This window comes from Vigna unguiculata, chromosome 9 (genome assembly GCF_004118075.2).
Source record: "Vigna unguiculata cultivar IT97K-499-35 chromosome 9, ASM411807v1, whole genome shotgun sequence".
NCBI classification, from domain to species: Eukaryota; Viridiplantae; Streptophyta; class Magnoliopsida; order Fabales; family Fabaceae; genus Vigna; species Vigna unguiculata.
In genome coordinates this window covers 174,970-193,432 of record NC_040287.1, presented here as the reverse complement: position 1 = coordinate 193,432, position 18,463 = coordinate 174,970, and the positions used below count along the sequence as shown (strand labels likewise).

At 36.5% G+C, this 18,463-nt stretch overlaps 3 protein-coding genes and 1 non-coding gene across 7 annotated transcripts; 1 reads left to right on the top strand and 3 right to left on the bottom strand.

Moving 5' to 3' along the window:
* The first annotated feature begins 1,242 nt into the window (after positions 1–1,242).
* On the top strand, positions 1,243–8,491 carry LOC114164007 (protein STRUBBELIG-RECEPTOR FAMILY 7-like). Its single transcript, XM_028048458.1, has 16 exons — positions 1,243–1,530; positions 3,574–3,703; positions 3,799–3,870; positions 3,941–4,006; positions 4,094–4,165; positions 4,258–4,329; positions 4,672–4,743; positions 4,830–4,895; positions 4,994–5,056; positions 5,153–5,475; positions 5,750–6,033; positions 6,386–6,657; positions 7,217–7,349; positions 7,451–7,587; positions 7,797–7,953; positions 8,074–8,491. The coding sequence occupies exons 1-16, from the start codon at positions 1,431–1,433 to the stop codon at positions 8,224–8,226; spliced, it is 2,172 nt and encodes a 723-aa protein (XP_027904259.1). The 5' UTR covers positions 1,243–1,430; the 3' UTR covers positions 8,227–8,491.
* Positions 8,492–9,435: 944 nt separating this feature from the next.
* LOC114164562 (O-fucosyltransferase 36-like) lies at positions 9,436–11,680 on the bottom strand. The gene is made up of 3 exons (XM_028049279.1): positions 10,421–11,680; positions 10,044–10,293; positions 9,436–9,828 (listed from the first exon to the last, which is right to left on the bottom strand). The coding sequence occupies exons 1-3, from the start codon at positions 11,569–11,571 to the stop codon at positions 9,652–9,654; spliced, it is 1,578 nt and encodes a 525-aa protein (XP_027905080.1). The 5' UTR covers positions 11,572–11,680; the 3' UTR covers positions 9,436–9,651.
* Positions 11,681–11,843: 163 nt separating this feature from the next.
* Positions 11,844–11,915, bottom strand: TRNAE-UUC. Its single transcript has one exon. It is a non-coding gene; the product is annotated as a tRNA-Glu (tRNA).
* An 806-nt stretch (positions 11,916–12,721) lies between these two features.
* LOC114163350 lies at positions 12,722–18,175 on the bottom strand. Of its 4 annotated transcripts, XR_003599406.1 has the most exons (10): positions 17,318–17,968; positions 16,275–16,570; positions 15,838–16,191; positions 15,706–15,758; positions 15,359–15,396; positions 14,908–15,226; positions 14,206–14,519; positions 13,332–13,919; positions 13,084–13,184; positions 12,722–12,972 (listed from the first exon to the last, which is right to left on the bottom strand). XR_003599406.1 is itself a non-coding variant. In XM_028047610.1 (9 exons), the coding sequence occupies exons 3-9, from the start codon at positions 16,285–16,287 to the stop codon at positions 13,337–13,339; spliced, it is 1,674 nt and encodes a 557-aa protein (XP_027903411.1). In that variant the 5' UTR covers positions 16,288–16,570; positions 17,318–17,692; positions 17,996–18,175; the 3' UTR covers positions 13,012–13,336. The 4 variants fall into 4 exon arrangements, 3 of the variants coding, with proteins under 3 accessions (XP_027903411.1, XP_027903412.1, XP_027903410.1); XM_028047610.1 differs by lacking the exon at positions 12,722–12,972 and adding an exon at positions 17,996–18,175 and having other exon boundaries at positions 13,012–13,919; positions 17,318–17,692; XM_028047611.1 differs by lacking the exon at positions 12,722–12,972 and having other exon boundaries at positions 13,012–13,184.
* Positions 18,176–18,463: the final 288 nt, after the last annotated feature.

Below are 18,463 nucleotides of genomic sequence, written 5' to 3'. Positions count from 1 at the left end.
AAGTATAATTGTGTTGAATTTCATTTAAATCATAAAATATCTATGATAAATTAATTAAACTAGTAAAAAAAATGATTTAATTATATTTTTTAAGAGATATATTGTGTCATATGTAAATCACGGGTATTAAATTATTATTTATAGTTTTTTCAACCTGAATAAGTTATGAAATATGTGTTCTAAGAAGAATTAAGGAGACTAGATAAATTATGATTTTTATTTATTACACATCTACTTAAATCTAATTATCATATATTAATTTTGTTTATATATATATATATATATATAAACTAAATTAATTTATTCTTATAAATGGTAGGAATAAAATTAAAACACATCATTTTTATTTATTCTGTCGATTAAGAAAACTTTAATGATGTTAATTTTTTTTAACAACCCACGACAAACAACCACACACACATTCATTTGGAAGATTATATGAAAGATAATATATGTTTTAATCTCTATTAATTGTTTTATTTTGCTAAATTTTTGTTTCTTAGTTTTACTATATGGAACAATGTCACTGTATATGTTGTTCTATAGTAATAATTGAGAGAGCACATATCAATATATGTTACATCAATAGAAAATTACGTTACATCATAATTAAATAATAATATTCGAAAACAATAAAGTACATAAAAATTAAAAATTAAAGATGTTACTCAATCCGAGTCACAACCCTCTGAGAATTATTGAACCCTCATTATTACCCCAAAAAACGGCATTTAAAATAGGTGTCATTAGTTCAAACGTCTTTTTCCATTATTATTCTGTAACTAGAAAAAAAGTTAATTCCATCATTAAAATTAGACAGAGATAAATGTTTTGCGTCACTTGCTTTCTTTTTAGTAATTTATTAAATATTGCATGACATCATTTCAAGTAATTGGTTTCTTTGACTTCCTTCTTCAGCTTTGCCTGGCATAGCCGTTGTCATGAAAGCCACATTTACCAATACTCGCTTATTTATTGACCAATACGTATATACAGAATAAATACATAGCAGAAAATAAATATTATTGTATGATAATAAATTTGTAGAAACGTGTCTTTCACTCATGTCCCTGTATTGTGAAAGCTACTTAAATTGTCTTGAAAGAAAAATCCAGCACAGAAAAATCCAGAAAAACCAAGCTTCACAAAAAATTTCTTTCTTATAGTAATAGTGAGGTACTATTATTGAAGTATAAATTTATTTTTATGTATACGAATACTGCGAGAGGCACTGTGACTGTGATAAAGTAAATAAAATTTCCATGACTTTGGATTCTTTTTGGCAATTCGTGCTGGCCAGCTTTACTTGGTCATGGGGGGCAGCATTAGCATAGACCCATAAAATAATCAGAGAGAAAGATTAGAACTTGCTGAAAAGGGGTGACTGAAAAACCCTTTCAGCTTTCTGGGTAGGAAGAATTTGGTGAGAGATGGTGGAGTTTAGAAGGTTGTTACTGTTGCTGTGCATCACTTCCTGCATTCTTTGTTGGATGCCCAATGGTGCTACTTCTGCTACAGATCCAAATGATGGTTAGTCTCTTCTTTCACTTCACTTCACTCTATCTGTTTGTTGCTTTTTGCATTGTGCTACTCTTGTAAAACCTTGCTCTCTTCCCCCATTTCACTTGTGTGCTCTGAACTGTTCAAACAATTTATTTGTAGTTTTTAGTTTTCCTTTATTCTGAGACAATGAGAAGCTTTGTAGCTGATCTATTGAGTGGCTCACATCACATCAGTTCTATTACCGTGATTGTTAGTGTTTTAGACAGTTTGCTGGTTTTCTCTACGAAGTACAGCTTGCGTTGCATGCCAATGGTCTCATCAAATGAATTGTATTTTTCCTTTCCAGTTTGAACAATATGTTCTGGTACACTTGATTGTCGGTTCTTACTATTTTGTAATTGGTCGCCTTGCCTTGCGTCATTTTTAAGGTTTATGTTATGCTAAGTGCTAAATAAGTGATAATCAATCCTTAGAGTTCTCTCACAGAGTCTTCTGCATTATTCGTTTGTTGATGGAAGTCTCACTTCTTTCCATGGCCTTTTCTTTTCCGTGTATATATCTCCTACCCTTCAACTTTTTGACAAGGAAAATTTTCAATTTTTTCCTCTACCTCCCTGCTCAACTTTCATCAACTATGGATCAAATGCCAAAACGTTTATGTAGTAGTGCACACAGAGTCTGAGAAAAATAAGCTGCTTGTTTTAGTAATCACTTTCTGATATTTTAATGCTTTATGAGTTGTTTTTGTGTGTGTTTTATAGTTTGCCGACACTCTTGGTCTTTCCTTTTTCATCCCCTTCCGTTGACTTCTTATCTTCAACATTTGGTGTTCAGTTTGATGTGCAAGTAAATCATGCATGTGTTATATTACGCAATGAAATGAAGCTAAAAATTTTCAGAGGTAAGCAGCGTAGAGTACTGAATGGTAATGTCTACAACGCACTGGAGCATGTGCGTTATTTTTAGTTTGTGGTAAGCCCTCTATGCTGCAGCTGCCTTTCTGGACTTCGGAACCATCCTTTATAGTAGCCTCAGCAAGCCCTTGTCCCGTGAGGATAAATGCTTTAACAGCACGAGCAGTAACGTGGAAATGTGTTAACTTCACCTGTGCTTAATTCCAAAATTCTTGTCAAAGTTGTATGTGGACTTCTTTAATCTTATCTATCAAATGGCACATTTTAGATCTGCCATATTTCAAATATGGGATTTGAAGTAGTTCATACGAAGTGGTTAAAAATAAACCAACTACTGCATTAGACTACTAGGCCATTCTGACTTTTCATTGGCAAATCACTAACAAAATCTTGTAGGGTTTAGCTTTCTGTTTAAGGTTTGAGTACACATTAAATAGCTTGTTTTTACCCTTTTTGTATTATATAGTTCATGTTTAGTTTAATGCTGTACACTTCCTTATTTGTCTTGTGTGGTCCACATCTTTAAATCCTCAACAAGCAGTCTGCATTGCTTTTGTGACCCTTCAGAATATCTAGAATGTTTGCTTGATGAACATCTGATGATTTTGAATCTCATTTACATCCCTAAATACAGACTTGTATGGGTGCATTATGATCCTTCAAATTTCTCTGTTTTGTACTGGCCCGGTGATATAATTTTGAATGGCTTTTCTTCAGGTGCCTAATATTTGGTGATGCTATTTGAACTAACATTATGCACAAAAAAACAATTACTAATCTCCTATCCATACCACTTCCACCCTGGAAATTACGATGTACCCTTTTGAGAATACTTGGTGAAAGTTGGGTTTCTTTTTAGTTTCTACGCTTTGATATTTATAAACTTGCAACTTTTATAATCTATGAATAACCAATTAATTGTCAGAAATCATTTTCTTAATCTGTATTCAAGGCTAAGGTCCAAATTATTCACTTTTGTTTAGGAGTAGTATATTCAAGGATTCTATCATAATGGATTAGTTTTTCCTGAAAAGAATTCTATACCCTGAAATATGTAAATGGATTGTGCTGAGGCCATAACCTATTAGATAATGAAAATCCATAGTACATGTATTGGGTTTGCTTAATATTTTTATTTTTGGAATGTTTTCTGCAGCTGCTGCTTTGAGATTTTTATTTCAAAATTTGAACTCACCAGCCCAGCTTGGTTGGCCTGCTAATGGTGATGATCCATGTGGACAACCTTGGAAAGGAATTTCTTGCTCAGGCAACCGTGTTACAGAGATGTATAGTCCCACTCTCTTCTTCACTTTATATAATTTGATCATTACCTTTAGGCTTTGGTGTTTATCTTTAATGACTATTATTTGTGACTTGCCAGTAAGTTGTCTAATCTTGGACTAACTGGGTCGTTGCCTTATGGATTACAAGTCTTGACATCTTTGAGCGCCCTGTAAGATTAATGGTCTCTTTCCTTACATATATTCGTTGCTATTATTGTGTGACCTTATAAACTTTTGTAGAGACATGAGTAGCAACAGTCTTGGCGGCAGCATACCATATCAACTCCCTCCATATGTGCAGCGATTGTATGTTTCAATTGATATGTGGTTGTGGCTCTTCTGTGCATTTTATTTATGATATGATTTGTAACATTCTTAGTTCTTTGTGTGCAGAAATCTTGCTCATAATAACATCACAGGGACTGTTCCTTACTCTATTTCAAACCTGACCGCTCTTACAGACCTGTATGTAATTTTCTTCTTGTAAATTTATCATAGTTGTACTGTATCAATCACCACTACAAGCTCCTGGGATAATTTTTTATTTTTTTATGCAGGAATCTTGGTCACAATCAGCTCCAGCAAGGACTGGCTGTTAACTTTCTTAATCTTTCCACCCTCTCCACATTGTGAGAATTTGTCTTACCCTTCAGCTGCATAAAAACAATAGTCTAAATGGCTATCAAGTTATTGTTACCTTTCTATAAAGTGTTGATCCTTTTAATCTCATGTATGTTCTGATAATGCTTTTTTCGATGAATTACTATTATGTAGTTCAATAGTCTTACAATATTAGTTGTGATTGCATTTCAAGACATTTTGCATGTGAAAAGAATACATACATATGTGCTGTTGAAATATGTTTCATGTGATATGGTTTTGGTAATTTCATTATTTACATGGCTACTTTTGGTCCTTGGTAATACCAAACAATTTGAGCCAAGTGGGCTTATATTTTTTCCATATTACAGGGATCTCTCTTTCAATTCTCTAACCGGTGACCTCCCTCAGACTATGAGCTCACTTTCACGCATAACAACCATGTAAAGATACTGACTGTTGATGTTTTCTGTTACTACATTACATTTTATTGATTGCATTCTAAGTTAATTTGTTTATATCTGGGCAGGAATCTGCAAAACAATCAGTTTACGGGCACTATTGATGTCCTTGCTAATCTTCCTCTGGATAATCTGTGCGTCTCTGTTGTATCATATGACATAGCTCCTTTCCTATATTTCCAAAAGGAAAAACTTGAAGCCAATTGTATTTATTGTCTTAAATTATTCTCAGGAATGTGGAAAACAATAATTTCACTGGATGGATACCGGAACAGTTGAAGAACATAAACCTACAGTAAGCATTTCTCATTGTCAGCAATTTGGAAATTCAGAATCAGATTTTCATCATAAATTTTTGTGGAGCTCTAATATTAGACAAATTTAACATTAGGAGCGGTGGTAATGGATGGAGCTCCGGATCTGCACCCCCACCTCCTCCTGGTACACCTCCCATACCAAAAAGGAACAAACACCACCAGTCTGGAGGGGGAAGCACCACCCCAGATGTCGGCGGCAGCAGCAGCAGCTCAGTTGATGGGGGCAAAAAGTCCAGTATAGGAGGTGGTGCCATAGCTGGAATTGTAGTCTCCGTCATAGTTGTTGGGGCAATAGTAGTGTTCTTTCTGGCGAAGAGAAAATCCAAGAAGACATCTTCAGATTTAGAAAAGCTGGACAATCAATCCTTTGCTCCACTTCCCTCAAATGGAGTGCATGGTCTGCGTCTTGCATACTATTTCAAGATATTTTTTCTTTAATGATGAGGGCATCCTTATGTTATTCTTCTCTAGATAAATTTATTATGATGTTGCCAAACTTTACTATTTAAGAACAAGATCAACTTGTCCTTTTTTTGCTGTTATATATTTCCAGTTGGTCTTTTCTGTTTAGTAATGTGGTTATTACCAAATTAAAGTTTGCAATTCAAACTTTGGCATATATTTTGCTTTTCAACTTGATTATCCAAATTGACATATGTGCCGTAATGCAGAAGAGAAGTCTGAGCAAGCATCCTCAGTACCAGACATGAAGACGCTTGATACTTCTGCCTCAATAAATCTTAAACCCCCACCTATTGATCGACATAAATCATTTGATGATGAAGAGTTCTCCAAGAAGCCCACAATTGTGAAGAAGACTGTAACAGCTCCTGCAAATGTGAAATCATATTCTATTGCTGACCTGCAGATTGCTACTGGTAGCTTCAATGTGGATCATCTTGTTGGCGAGGGGTCTTTTGGGCGTGTTTACCGTGCTCAATTTGATGATGGAGAGGTATTTCTTAACTTATATTACTATAATTTGACTTTGTCTGATTCCAATGACAAGGATTGGTATGTCCAGATTATTGTCATTAATATATAATATTCCCCAAAGAGGATCAAATCTGTGTATTATCTATGCACAAGCACACAGATGCATGCACTTCTGATATGGCATAAGGTTGTTTTAGTGTCTCCAATATTCTCTCCCCTAAGCAAAAAGAGCAAAGATGCCCCGAAAATCATGCCCATGAAATGGCACAAATATAGCTAATATCCCATTAAATAGTGAAAATTTCTACTTTGGACCAAAAGTTTTTAATGATTGACTTTTTTTTTTTTTTTAATTTTTAATTATGTTGTAGGTTCTTGCAGTGAAGAAGATAGATTCATCTGTCCTTTCCAGTGATTTGTCAGATGATTTTATAGAAATAATTTCAAACATCTCCAGTTTGCATCATCCAAATGTGACAGAGCTTGTAGGTTATTGCTCAGAGTATGGACAACACCTCTTGGTCTACGAATTTCATAAAAATGGATCACTGCATGACTTCCTTCATCTACCAGACGAATATAGTAAACCACTTATATGGAATTCCCGTGTCAAGATTGCTTTGGGTACTGCACGTGCTTTAGAGTAAGTTAGTTATGTACTAATAGGATTATAAGGTCCTTATACAGAATTTTTTGAGGAATTTTTGCATCAATTCATGAACAATATTTTAGTTAACCTGTTTTTCCACCTTTATTAGCTCCTCCTTGCTTTTCTATCTTTCTGTTTTATTTATTTTGTATGGTATTCTACCTAAATTGCATGCTGACCTGTCCTTTTTGGGCTTGACTGATTTAAAACTGAAATTCAGTTTCTAGTTTTCTCTTTTTTTGCCAAATAAAAATTTGTCTGGACTCTGGATTATACTTTGTCTAGTGTTCATATTTGGAAATATAAACACTGGAAGATTATTTTGGACTATAAAGCAGGAATTGAGTTTATTTTTTATCCACTATCACCTTGAAAATCAGTGCACTATCAGTATAGGTGGGAGAGTCCCACTTTGCGAAAGTAAAGATTTTACTTACAATGGAATTTTTCTTTTCCCATGATTTTTATGTGGCAACATGTGGTTGGACATCAAGCATAAATGTCAATGTTACTTGAGACTCAACGACCAGACTTTCTCCACAATTTTTTGTAGGTACTTACATGAAGTTAGTTCGCCATCCGTTGTTCATAAGAATATTAAATCAGCCAACATATTACTTGATACAGAGCTTAATCCTCATCTTTCAGATAGTGGATTGGCTAGCTATATTCCAAATGCAGACCAGGTGGTTTTATAAATCTTTAGAACTTAGATTTTTATAATTGAACGTGATTGTGTTTGGCCAAACCCGATAAAATTATTGTTCTAACTTTTGGTCTCATTCAGATATTGAGTCATAATGTTGGATCTGGATATGATGCACCTGAAGTTGCGTTGTCTGGTCAGTATACTCTGCAAAGTGATGTCTACAGCTTTGGGGTTGTCATGTTGGAACTTCTCAGCGGCCGGAAGCCATTTGATAGGTAAATGATTACCTCACATTTGATAGATATACATTGCATAAAGTAAAACAATTGAAATATTTATGTAAATAAATACATGTCTTAACATAATTTCATGGTATGAATTTTTGGTTTCTTCTTGTTATTAAGCAATACTCTGCAGCATTTCAAATTATACACAAATCATATGTTGGCTCCCCTAGTAGCCTGATTCTGATATTCTGTAACAGCTCAAGGCCAAGATCTGAGCAGTCTTTGGTTCGATGGGCAACACCTCAACTCCATGATATTGATGCATTGAGTAAAATGGTTGATCCTACATTGAAGGGGCTATATCCTGTTAAGTCTCTTTCTCGATTTGCGGATGTTATTGCCCTTTGCGTGCAGGTATGGTCAGCCACGTTTTTTATTCACACAAAATATACTGATTATGTAAACATGAATTGGGTGGAAAGAATATATTTGTGCATAGCATGTTAATGTGTTTATTTTACTGTTTTGGGGCAGCCGGAGCCTGAATTCCGACCACCAATGTCAGAAGTGGTTCAAGCACTGGTGCGATTGGTGCAGCGAGCTAACATGAGCAAGCGAACATTTAGCAATAGTGATCATGGAGGATCCCTACGAGGAAGCGATGAGGCAGCTCTACGGGAGATATAAACCCCATGGAAATGGAAATGTAGTTATATTTTTCTCCCTTTCTTTGAGTTAGACACCGAGTCATGTACGTGGTTTATTTGTAATATAATTTCGATAGTTACAAATTTGAAGCTCAGTTTAGATGGGTGCCTTCCATATTCTGTTAATAACAACTGGTAATAATGAAAGGTTTCCTAGTTATGCAATCTAACTTTCTAAGCTAATGTAGCCATTAACGGTGAAGTAATCTATTCACAGTAATCAGAAGATGATTGAAACAGTATTATTCTTTTCCACTGTTTTTGCTGCTAGACTACTTTTGTTGCTTGTAATGTTCAACGATAGATGACATTATGACAATAAAATTGAGTAGAGGACAGTACCAACTAGGGATGAATTGGCATGTGTGATAACTAAAACACACACTTCAACTTGAAAAACATGTTTAATTTTACACACCGTGGTGTTGTTGATAGAGATTTCAGAGTCAACATTGATATAATGGTAGAGTGTAAGTTGGGTTGCTACGCCCACTTCCCCCTATTTGTAGATTTAGAGACAGCCTATTTATAGATTTAGAAACTGTTACTGATTATTTCCCTTTTCTTAGTAGAGTTAAAACGTTAAGTTGGCTTCATCCATGAACATACTTTGAGATGCTTTTGACCTTTCCCTTTTAGCTCTGACCAAACCAGTTCAAAGTTCCTTGGATGTAATCCATAGATAGAGATACCTTCAGCATTCATTTCCAAAAAGAGTGATGTGATAAACTCCATTATTTCTTTATATTTTTCTTTCCTATTACCATTACATAATAACACTTTTCATACCTATTATATACTTGATGTCAATTGGCAAATCGACATCTATATTTTTTTTTCCTTCTCGAGAGGAAAGCACGAAAATCAAGATTAAATATAACAAGTTTCGGCACAAAAATGAGAAGAAAAATGCAAAAAGTTGAGAAAAGATGCAACATAGTTACTTATATTGTCAAGAATAGAAAAATTGCTTTTGAAAATAAAAGCATACACATAATTAATTATGTTATCCAGGAGGATTATGCTCGAAAATAAAAACACATAATTAATTTTTTTTTTTTCAATAAAAAAACTTTGTTTATATTTTATTTATCTTCCATTTTTTTCAACCAATGTACATCTATTTCCACTCATCTCTAACCAAAAAGAATCGGGATGTGGGTTTGGGATAGGGAAGAAGGATTATACATGGAAACAAATTCAGGACAAAGCTGTGAATCATACACTATATTTATTGTGGTAGAATATATATATATATATATAAACCAGTAAAAGTTACAAGTGAAACGGGCAACTCTACTATCATACATGACAACACATATTGACAAAATCCTAGTCTAAGTCAAATGTTTGCAGGACAAAGATGAGGTGTCCCCGAAAGTGAGATCAGAGTTATTTGAGGTTCTCATTCCATCTCCGCTACAACATTTGGCTCCTCACCGTGGCAAAGGTACTCATCGCACAATGATGCGGATCCCCAGTCCTTTTTTAGCCGTCGAATGTCTTGGGTGAAAGTTGAACCGGATGCTCCAATGAACACGCTAGACATGGCACATATAGTCTTGTCCAACATAGCTTCCACCTTAAGAACAACAATGCCCACAAGGCAATTTAGCAGAGGAATTTACAAGCCGCACACCGCACATTGCACACATGGATACAAACTAAACAACTAAGAGATGCAGCGTGATGACTGAATAAGTCATAGAATTAGAAATAATATTGACCCAATGTTAAAAGCGGTCGGAAAAAATAAGGTAATGAATGACATTGACATATAATGCATTGTATTCAGACCTGAGGGTCTCCTTCAATATGATGCCTGTACAACAAAGCGTCCCATTTTTCTGCCGAATTCCGAGGTGGGCGTTTGACAAGTGGCACGTGCCTGCCCTCTCGCACAAGCAGTGACTGAAGCAGCCGAATTTCACTCTCTGCGGCGTCTGTAGAGAGGTAAATGAGGGGTGCATTGGCTCTTTCAATCACACGCAAGATACAATTTGCTGCTTGAGGAATAGGATAAAAGCAACTTGGTTTTTTACCATTACTGTAAACAAGAAACAAAACGGATCATCACACATCACAATCACAATCATATCGCACGCAATTATTTACTTAATTGCGCTGTCATGATAGATGGTGATTAAGGAGGCGAGGCGAGGCGACGTAGGTACCAGAAGTTCAAGAAATCGTGTCTTCGAAAATGCAATGCAAGGAAGTTCCTGCCGAGGAAGGTTTGGATAAAACGCTGAGCGGTGAGGAAAATGAGACGGTTGGGTTGAATCAGAGTCTTGCACCGATGAGCCAGTGGACCACCTGCTTGCATCACCCATTCTTCCTCCACATCAGCATCCAATACATCCCCAATGGCTAAAACATCCTCCTTTTCCACCCGTGAAAACCTTGACACAACCTCTTCCACGCTCCTCTTCCTGGGCTTCCTCGCATCTTCATCCCACACAGCCGCAGGCCTATTCGTAGACAAAAGCCCTAACGATTTCAACTTCCTCAAATGCTCCTCGTCCAGACAACAGGGTCGAGGCAGCGAAAAATAACACAAGAATTTACCCTCGTGCTTGCCATTCTTCCTCATGCTAGAAAACTCTTGGAAGGAGATTACCGCTTTGACTTTACCTCCAATGCATTTATTCATGTGCTCCACATCCAATACTCTCTCGTACTCATAATCCACCTTGGAGCTGGGAATAACCAGGACCCGGTTAAGGAGAGCCGCGAAGAACATGTGCTTCTGCAAGCACATCAGATGGTTAGACATCTGCCCCGAGACGCACACTGCAACCAAAAATTTATTAGCCTTGGGCTTCCACTCGATGGTCCTCCTTTCTGGCAGCTTCTGATCCACTGTTCCACACGCGGCGTTCCCAAAATGGAGAGAGGTGGCAGGGGTGTAGGGACTGAGAAGAAGCTGTTGAATCTGTGAGTTGAGGGAAATTTGACTGGAGAGAAGGGATTTGAGAGTGTGAGTTTGGGAGGTGGAATTGAGAGCGTGGAGAAGCCCTAACTGCTGTTGGCGCAAGAGGTAAAGGGCGCGCAATTGAGATTCCTCGGGTTGATGGTGGCGGAGATTGACGTTGACGGAGGAGAGGGAGAAGAGGGAGTGGGAATCTGGGATGACGTAGTAGAGAAGGATTGCGAAGAGAGGGAGAATGGCGAAGAGGTATCTCTTCTGAAAAGGGAAATTGAAGTAGGAAGTGATTCGCGAAGTGAGGGATTGGAAGTGGAAGGAAGAGGGAGACGTAGGCGCATTCCTCTCCTTCTGATGGATGACCTCGTCTTCTTCGTCGGAAGATGAATCCCTCTCCATCGCTGCTTGCCGGTGACTGGTCAGCGGAGGAGGACGATGACTGTTGTGTTAGTGTTACTGCGGAAGTTGAAGGAAGGAAGAAAATAACGTCTTGCTTGTGGCTTGTGAACGAAAACGACCTCCTACCGCCCAGGCCCATCTCAGCCCATTGCTTATTCCACTAATTTAATCTTCAACTGGCCCAACTACCACAATAATCACGCAACAACAAAAATAATAAAAATCACATTACCTGATTAAGGAGAAAGTTTTTGGAAAGAAAAGTTAAAAATTTCCATTGCCGGGAATCGAACCCGGGTCTCCTGGGTGAAAGCCAGATATCCTAACCGCTGGACGACAATGGAATATTTGATAATTTTATTTTCTTTTTTAATCTATCTATTATAAATTTATTCATGCAGCAAAAAGATTTTGTTCTTGTATAATGTATTCATTATGAATTTATTCAGTATAGCAAAATTTGATACTCACTGTTTAACTGGTAAGTATAACTATTATCTTTTAACATTCAATTTACATAAAATAATATATAATATATACTATCAAATGTATAACTATTTATGGTTGTATGTATGTTAGAATTTTGACTGATTGAAACTGAGAAAGAGTTTGAAAAGGTTAATAAGAACACGAAAATGAATGCTACTTATTTTAAATCATAATTTGTAATATCTATTTTTAACTTCTTAATTTTCTTTTAATTAATATAGAAAATAAAATACATTTGTCTTAAAAATAATTCTTACGTTCCACGTGGTCCGTCAATATATGCATGGAAGCCTCTATCATTACACGATTGAATGATGAGTAGTGATGTAATAGTTGTTAAAGTCGGAGGTTTGCCACTTCTAAGGCTTCTCACAGTCAAACATCTCGTTTCTCAAATTCATTTCACTATATTAATTTATTGCATGCATGTTAATTGTTGAATGAAGCTCATAAAACAGGTAATGCATATTTAACAATTTCTCATGTAACAGTTTGATGATCAGATTGAGATAAATAACAAAATATTAATTACACTCCAAATATAAGGAGAAACATTTCTCCCCAAGATAAGTTGGTTATTTCAAGTTTGTTTGAATTTTTTTATTCTATCTGGATTTTAATAAAAAATCTGTTTGATTAAAAATGAACACTTTTATCTTTCAAGAACCTTTTATTATAAAGCCTTACAAACAGTACCACCGAGAAGGAGCAGAGCTATAGAAGTTTTGGTCAATTGCCATACAGTACTTGAAGGGCGAATTTGAAAAAATAAATGTAAGAGAAAATTTCGTTGACCCTTAACCAACACTGCCCTACTCTTAATGATTCGGGTGGGATCCCGAGTGTAATGGATTATCCTGCCTAAGGGGAAAATGGCCACTGCTTGGGCTCAACTCTGCGGTGGCTACAAAACTACAATATAAATTACTCACAGAATCAACTCATACGCTGTACGGTAACAAAACAATCATATGATTAACTTAGTTTAATGTAATAACATGATTAAGAGAAGTATCCTGTGACCTAATAGAAGTGTGCCCTTTCCTTAGTGATTGCTATTTTAGTCTTCCTCGATCTGTCTACACGTGGTCGGCTGTTGCGAGGCTGATTCAACTCACCTCTTGCTTGATTTCAAAGAGTGAAAGGATGAGTAAGCAATGATCACACTATTTAAAGCAGAAAATATTTGTGGCATTTATGATCTATATAACATGCAACAAACAATGTGACATTGCATTGTATTAATGTTTGAAAACTGAGCTAAGCTTTACCCATTTTATTGTTTCTCTTCAGCCACTTCAACGAGCCTTCCGCGAACCCATCTTTTAGATACTACTATAGGTGATCTAGACACTGTCTCGTTTTCAAGGGACTGAATTCCCATCACTATTGGAGAAGGCTCTGTTTCGTATTCACTTCTCTGATCCTGTTCAGCTTCCCTTTGTTGATTAGATGGACTAGACTCGCTTATCTGACTATTCAAACTAAAAGGAAAGGATGGGCAGCCATTGGTTAGGAGACGTTCAGGTTCACCATTAACTGGCTTCTCCAAGGAAAATTTGCGAAAATTTTCAGAGAACTTGTAGTCCATTGATGATAATGTCGTGTGTCCATTTACTGGGGCCATCTTTGATTGGTTTAGAACTTCAGATGCTGATTCTTTTTCCTGATTGACCTCACTCAAACCAACCGAAGGAACATTACTGTCAGTTATAGCTTGTGTATCAATGGATTCCAGTGATTGAATAGCTTCAGCTATAAGCTTTCTGGTCTCTATCAAAGAAGACTGTGCAAAAGGACTCTTTGTCGCAGCAACCTCCAGTGCCTTGGCAGCTTTCTCAGCTTCAGCAATCAATAGTCTGCGCGTAACATATCATTTCATGAATTTAAACATGATGACTACTACATGATAGCAATCAAATAAACCAAAACTTGATTTCTATGACCTAATCTCCACAACCAAACAGAATTAGACAATGTTTGATGTTTTGTGAATCCACCATGACCACGGATAAAAGAAGGCCAAATGTTAAAAAAAAAAAAAAAGGTTGTGTGTGTGTTTGGGAGAGGGAGGGGGATTATTTACTTATTATTGAAATAATATAATCTTCTACACTGATCCTTGCTAGTAGAAAATGGGTTTACCTTGCTCGTTCAATGGCTTGAATTTGTGTGGTTTCCGAAGCAGCTCTCTGTGCTCTAATATTCTTTATCATTTCAAGCTTAGAATTCACCAAAGGATCCTTGTAGGCTGGGGATTTACTTTTTTTCAACAGGATGGTCTTATGGGATTTTGAGTCATTCTTAACATGAGCACTAGTAACAGTATCTCTCTTTTTTGTAGGTTTCTTCTTGATAGGTTGGGTATCATCTTTTGGCCTTCTTCTAGTTTTCCTTTCAGCTCCAACTTCCGTGCCGTGATACTTGGACAATGCAGAATAAACTCTTTGACGGTATTCCTGATTTAACAGAAATAAATTGCTCTTTTAGAGGGGGAAAAAGTAAAAAAGAAGCTCCCAAATCAGTCTGAGTACTTTGACAAAGCATTATTTGTTAGGGTACAAAGTTTTGAGTAGACTTATCTACCACATTTGGGATGACAAGTTATTCAAACATACGTAAGAATACAAGTCAAAGTGCACATCAAGGATAGAGTAAACACATACATATCAACGTCCACTTTTTAGATATGGCAAAAATGCTAGACATACAAAAATTAGTGTCCATGACATAAAACTTTTTATGTGTATCAACTAGCGCGAAAGATACGTGAAAGATCTAGGGAACATTTCGTGGCAGTATAGCAATTATTTACCCAACCTCAATGTATTTAGCATACAGACTTACAGGATCAGCCCATTTTGCACTAATGGCTTCTGCAATTTTCCTTCTCTGCTCAGGGGACTTGGGTGCTCTTTTGCCACCTGATGTCTTTATCATTTGTTTCCTTTGGTCAACACTCATCAACCACTGCTGCTTCAGCTGTTCATCCAAGGTTTCATAAGAATTCCACTGCAGCTCTTCCTGACCAACAAAGCCTTTTCTAGAAGCTTCTGCAATTAAATTTTTCCACTCAAAGCAGCAAGACTCCACTGCCTTCTTCTTTTCACGCCTCTCTTCCCATCGCCTTCTCACTCCAGCACCAATCTTCATTCTTGTTTCTGTGCTGTGCAATCAATGAAGAAGGCAGATATTATTAATAACAAAGAAGCAGAGCAGCATTCATTTTGACCAACATGAGAAGCAGTATTTACTGGTAACAGCAACCAAAGTGGAAAGGCATTAGGCATATGCTTACGTTTGAGAGTGGCCAAGATTACTGAGCTTCATTTTTATCTGCATTACCAAATGTTATTAAGGAAATCAATACACAAATGTTACATGAGCAAATATTCAAAATATCATTTTCACATCTAAATTTACTACTGATTAATCATGATAGATTATTTTATGGGACTCTAAGAAACAGTTAGGCGAAGCAGAGAGAGGCTAAAAAATTAGGAACATGAGATATCGTGTGCTTTGCTTTGAAATAGTGAGGCATTCGAGGTGAAGAGAATTAAGATGGATTGGATGTTGTGTTATTAATTAATATGAAAAATGTTAGTTGAACAAAGACATAAGAATATTCTTACATGACATCACCTTAGGGTTCTGCATCGCGAGCCTTGTTCTTTCTTTGATTTTGCGCAAAGTCTCTGGAGGTGACACATAATTGAGAATGAGATGGAATGAAGAAGAGAATGAAAGCAAAGAAAAGAAAGTAGGGTAGCATACCAGGAGAGTGCTTTCTTCCTTTATTCCAGGGCGTGTTTCCTTTATTAGCTTTGGATATCCTCATTCTTCTCAACTGCTCCCTGTCATCGGGTTGAGGTTGTTGTGTATCTTGGTCGGAAAATTGAAGGTCAAAGGAAGGAGGGGTTAGAGGAACTACATCCAAGTGGTTGGAGTGTGGTTTTGCAGCGACAGTGTTAGGTTCGAAGGTGGCAACAGCCTTAATCACATTCAGCTTAGCCTCCTTTCTGTTTCTAAGGTTGTCCAAGCAAATCCAGGACCCTCTGGGCGCATGGTACGGCATTGGGGCCTTCAACGTCAGAGAATAACGGAAGGATAGTTGCGCATTCGTAATCTCTGCTCAAAACGCAACAGAACCCAAATTAACAACATTTAACCATCCTATGAATCGCGTAGATTAGGAAGAAACGTAAAGTTACCAAACAAAGGCATGGAAGCTCAGAGAGTGCGTGCAATTCAGGGAAGCGTAAAGTGCATCTCCTCTCCTTTTCTCGGAGGAAGAAGCAGAAGAAGAAGCAGCTTTGAAAGAAGCTTGTTCGCTCGCACACCACAAATTGAAAAATAGGATAATGGAACCAATCGGTTAAGATAGTAGTACCAAGAATACATGTAAATTGTGAAATGTCAATCACTCTGACACTCTGGGTTGGGCTTCCTCGTTGGGCTTCACCTTCGCGCCCCTCCAAACCCATCCATTTTGGGCCTCGCATATTTTCTAATTCATGCACTTCGCTTTCAAAATAACATTATTTAAAACACAAAAGGAGTTTGGCTGGTTATCTGCTTTTCTAACTTTCTTTTTTTAAATTTATTTCTGTACCATCTTTCCACAACCACTAATGCAGTAAATTAATAATACGATATCTATAACTGCTCCATATTGATTGCATGGTGATTAGTTTCATTTTGGTGAGTTGGAGAAGATTAAAGAAAGAAGGTAAAATAATTAGATGAAAATAAAATATATTTAATAGGAGTCCAAATTTTTCACAAAGATGTAATCGAAAATTTTAATTAAAATTTAATTGAAGCAAATTTAAATGAGATTTTGATTTTTGTTTTCTGATTTCTAACACCAATATTGTAAAAAAAAAAAAAAAAAAAAGCGGATTACATTAGGCCAATGACACTAAGACAAAGGAACTCATTATTGAAAGCCGGCATGCATGCATTGCAGGCGCTGGTGTCTGAGTGGCTATCAATAAATTCCAGGAAGAAGAAGAAAAGAGAAGAAAAGAAAAGAAAAGAAAAGAAAAGAAAAGAAAAGAAAAGAAAAGAGAAGAGGAAACATGGTCACCACACTGGTCTTCATACTCACTGTTACAGCCTTTGCAATTGTTTTGAAAATCCGAAGCAATAAAGTGTATAGCAGAAATTATGGTGATGGAGGAAAGAAGAGTGAAGGAGATTGTTGTGCAGTGTGTCTGTGTGAAATCTCTGATGGAGGGAAGAAGATACGGACCTTACCGGGATGCCACCACCGTTTTCACCTTCATTGTATTGCTCCCTGGTTCCACGACCATTCTACTTGCCCTCTTTGCAGAAACAATATCACTCTCCACGACAACCATCACGGACACCCCCAACTTTTTAGGGACTCTCTCCTTCTTTTCTTCCGCAGTTTCTCTGATTTATTCATTGTTCTTCATTACATAGTGCTTCCTTCAGCTACCAATCGTGAGTGTTTCCCCTTGCTTCATTAACGCTGTCTCTCTGTCCATCACTTTTACAATATTTCACACCTTCCATCAATTCCTCCATATGTAATTTGTAATATATTCAGATCTGGTCCATACTACTGTAATTTCTCGCCTTACTCTCCTTCCACTGGATCAATCTTCATTCAAAAAAATCAACTTCACACACGCACTATTAACACATACCAGAATACTTACATAATATCTAGATTTCTGCCTACACAAGATCTAGTTGAAGGAAAAAGGAGCTCTGTACCAGAAATATGATTATAAGTATGGGTAAACTTTATATGATCGATTCCTAAACCTAATGCTCAAATATGATTTATTATAGAGTTGTTTATGTTGATGTGAGTTTGATAATGTAAGATAAGACGAAAATTATGTTAAGAACATGTGAAGTATCAGATCTCAATTGCAGAAAAAATTAAGCGTAATTGTACCGATTGAGACTGTCTTCTCTTTCCTAGCAGTGATTGCTGCTTCGTTAATCTGAATAAATTCACTGCCCATTGTTGTTAAATAATGTTTAACCTCGTACAGTAAAATAAGGATCAAAACAGAGCTAGGACAAACTAATAAATCAAGATCAGCACCTCTCATATGTGTGTGCGTACGTGTGTGTGGTTTGGATTTATTCCTCACATATATTATTTAGTTATTTAAAGATTTGTACTAAAGAAGAAACATTAGAGCATACTTGATGTTTTTAAAATATACATGTTAGCCTCTGTAGTTGTATGATTGAGATTCAATGAATTGAAGAAATACTGAAAAGTGATGTGATGGTGGGAGGTTCAGTGAATAAATGGACACATTTGAGGAGTGCATGCTTAATGGTTGGAGTGTCAGTGACCGTATCCACAAGGGGTGTTTGTTTGTACGTTAAGAGGGACATTGATATTCATTTC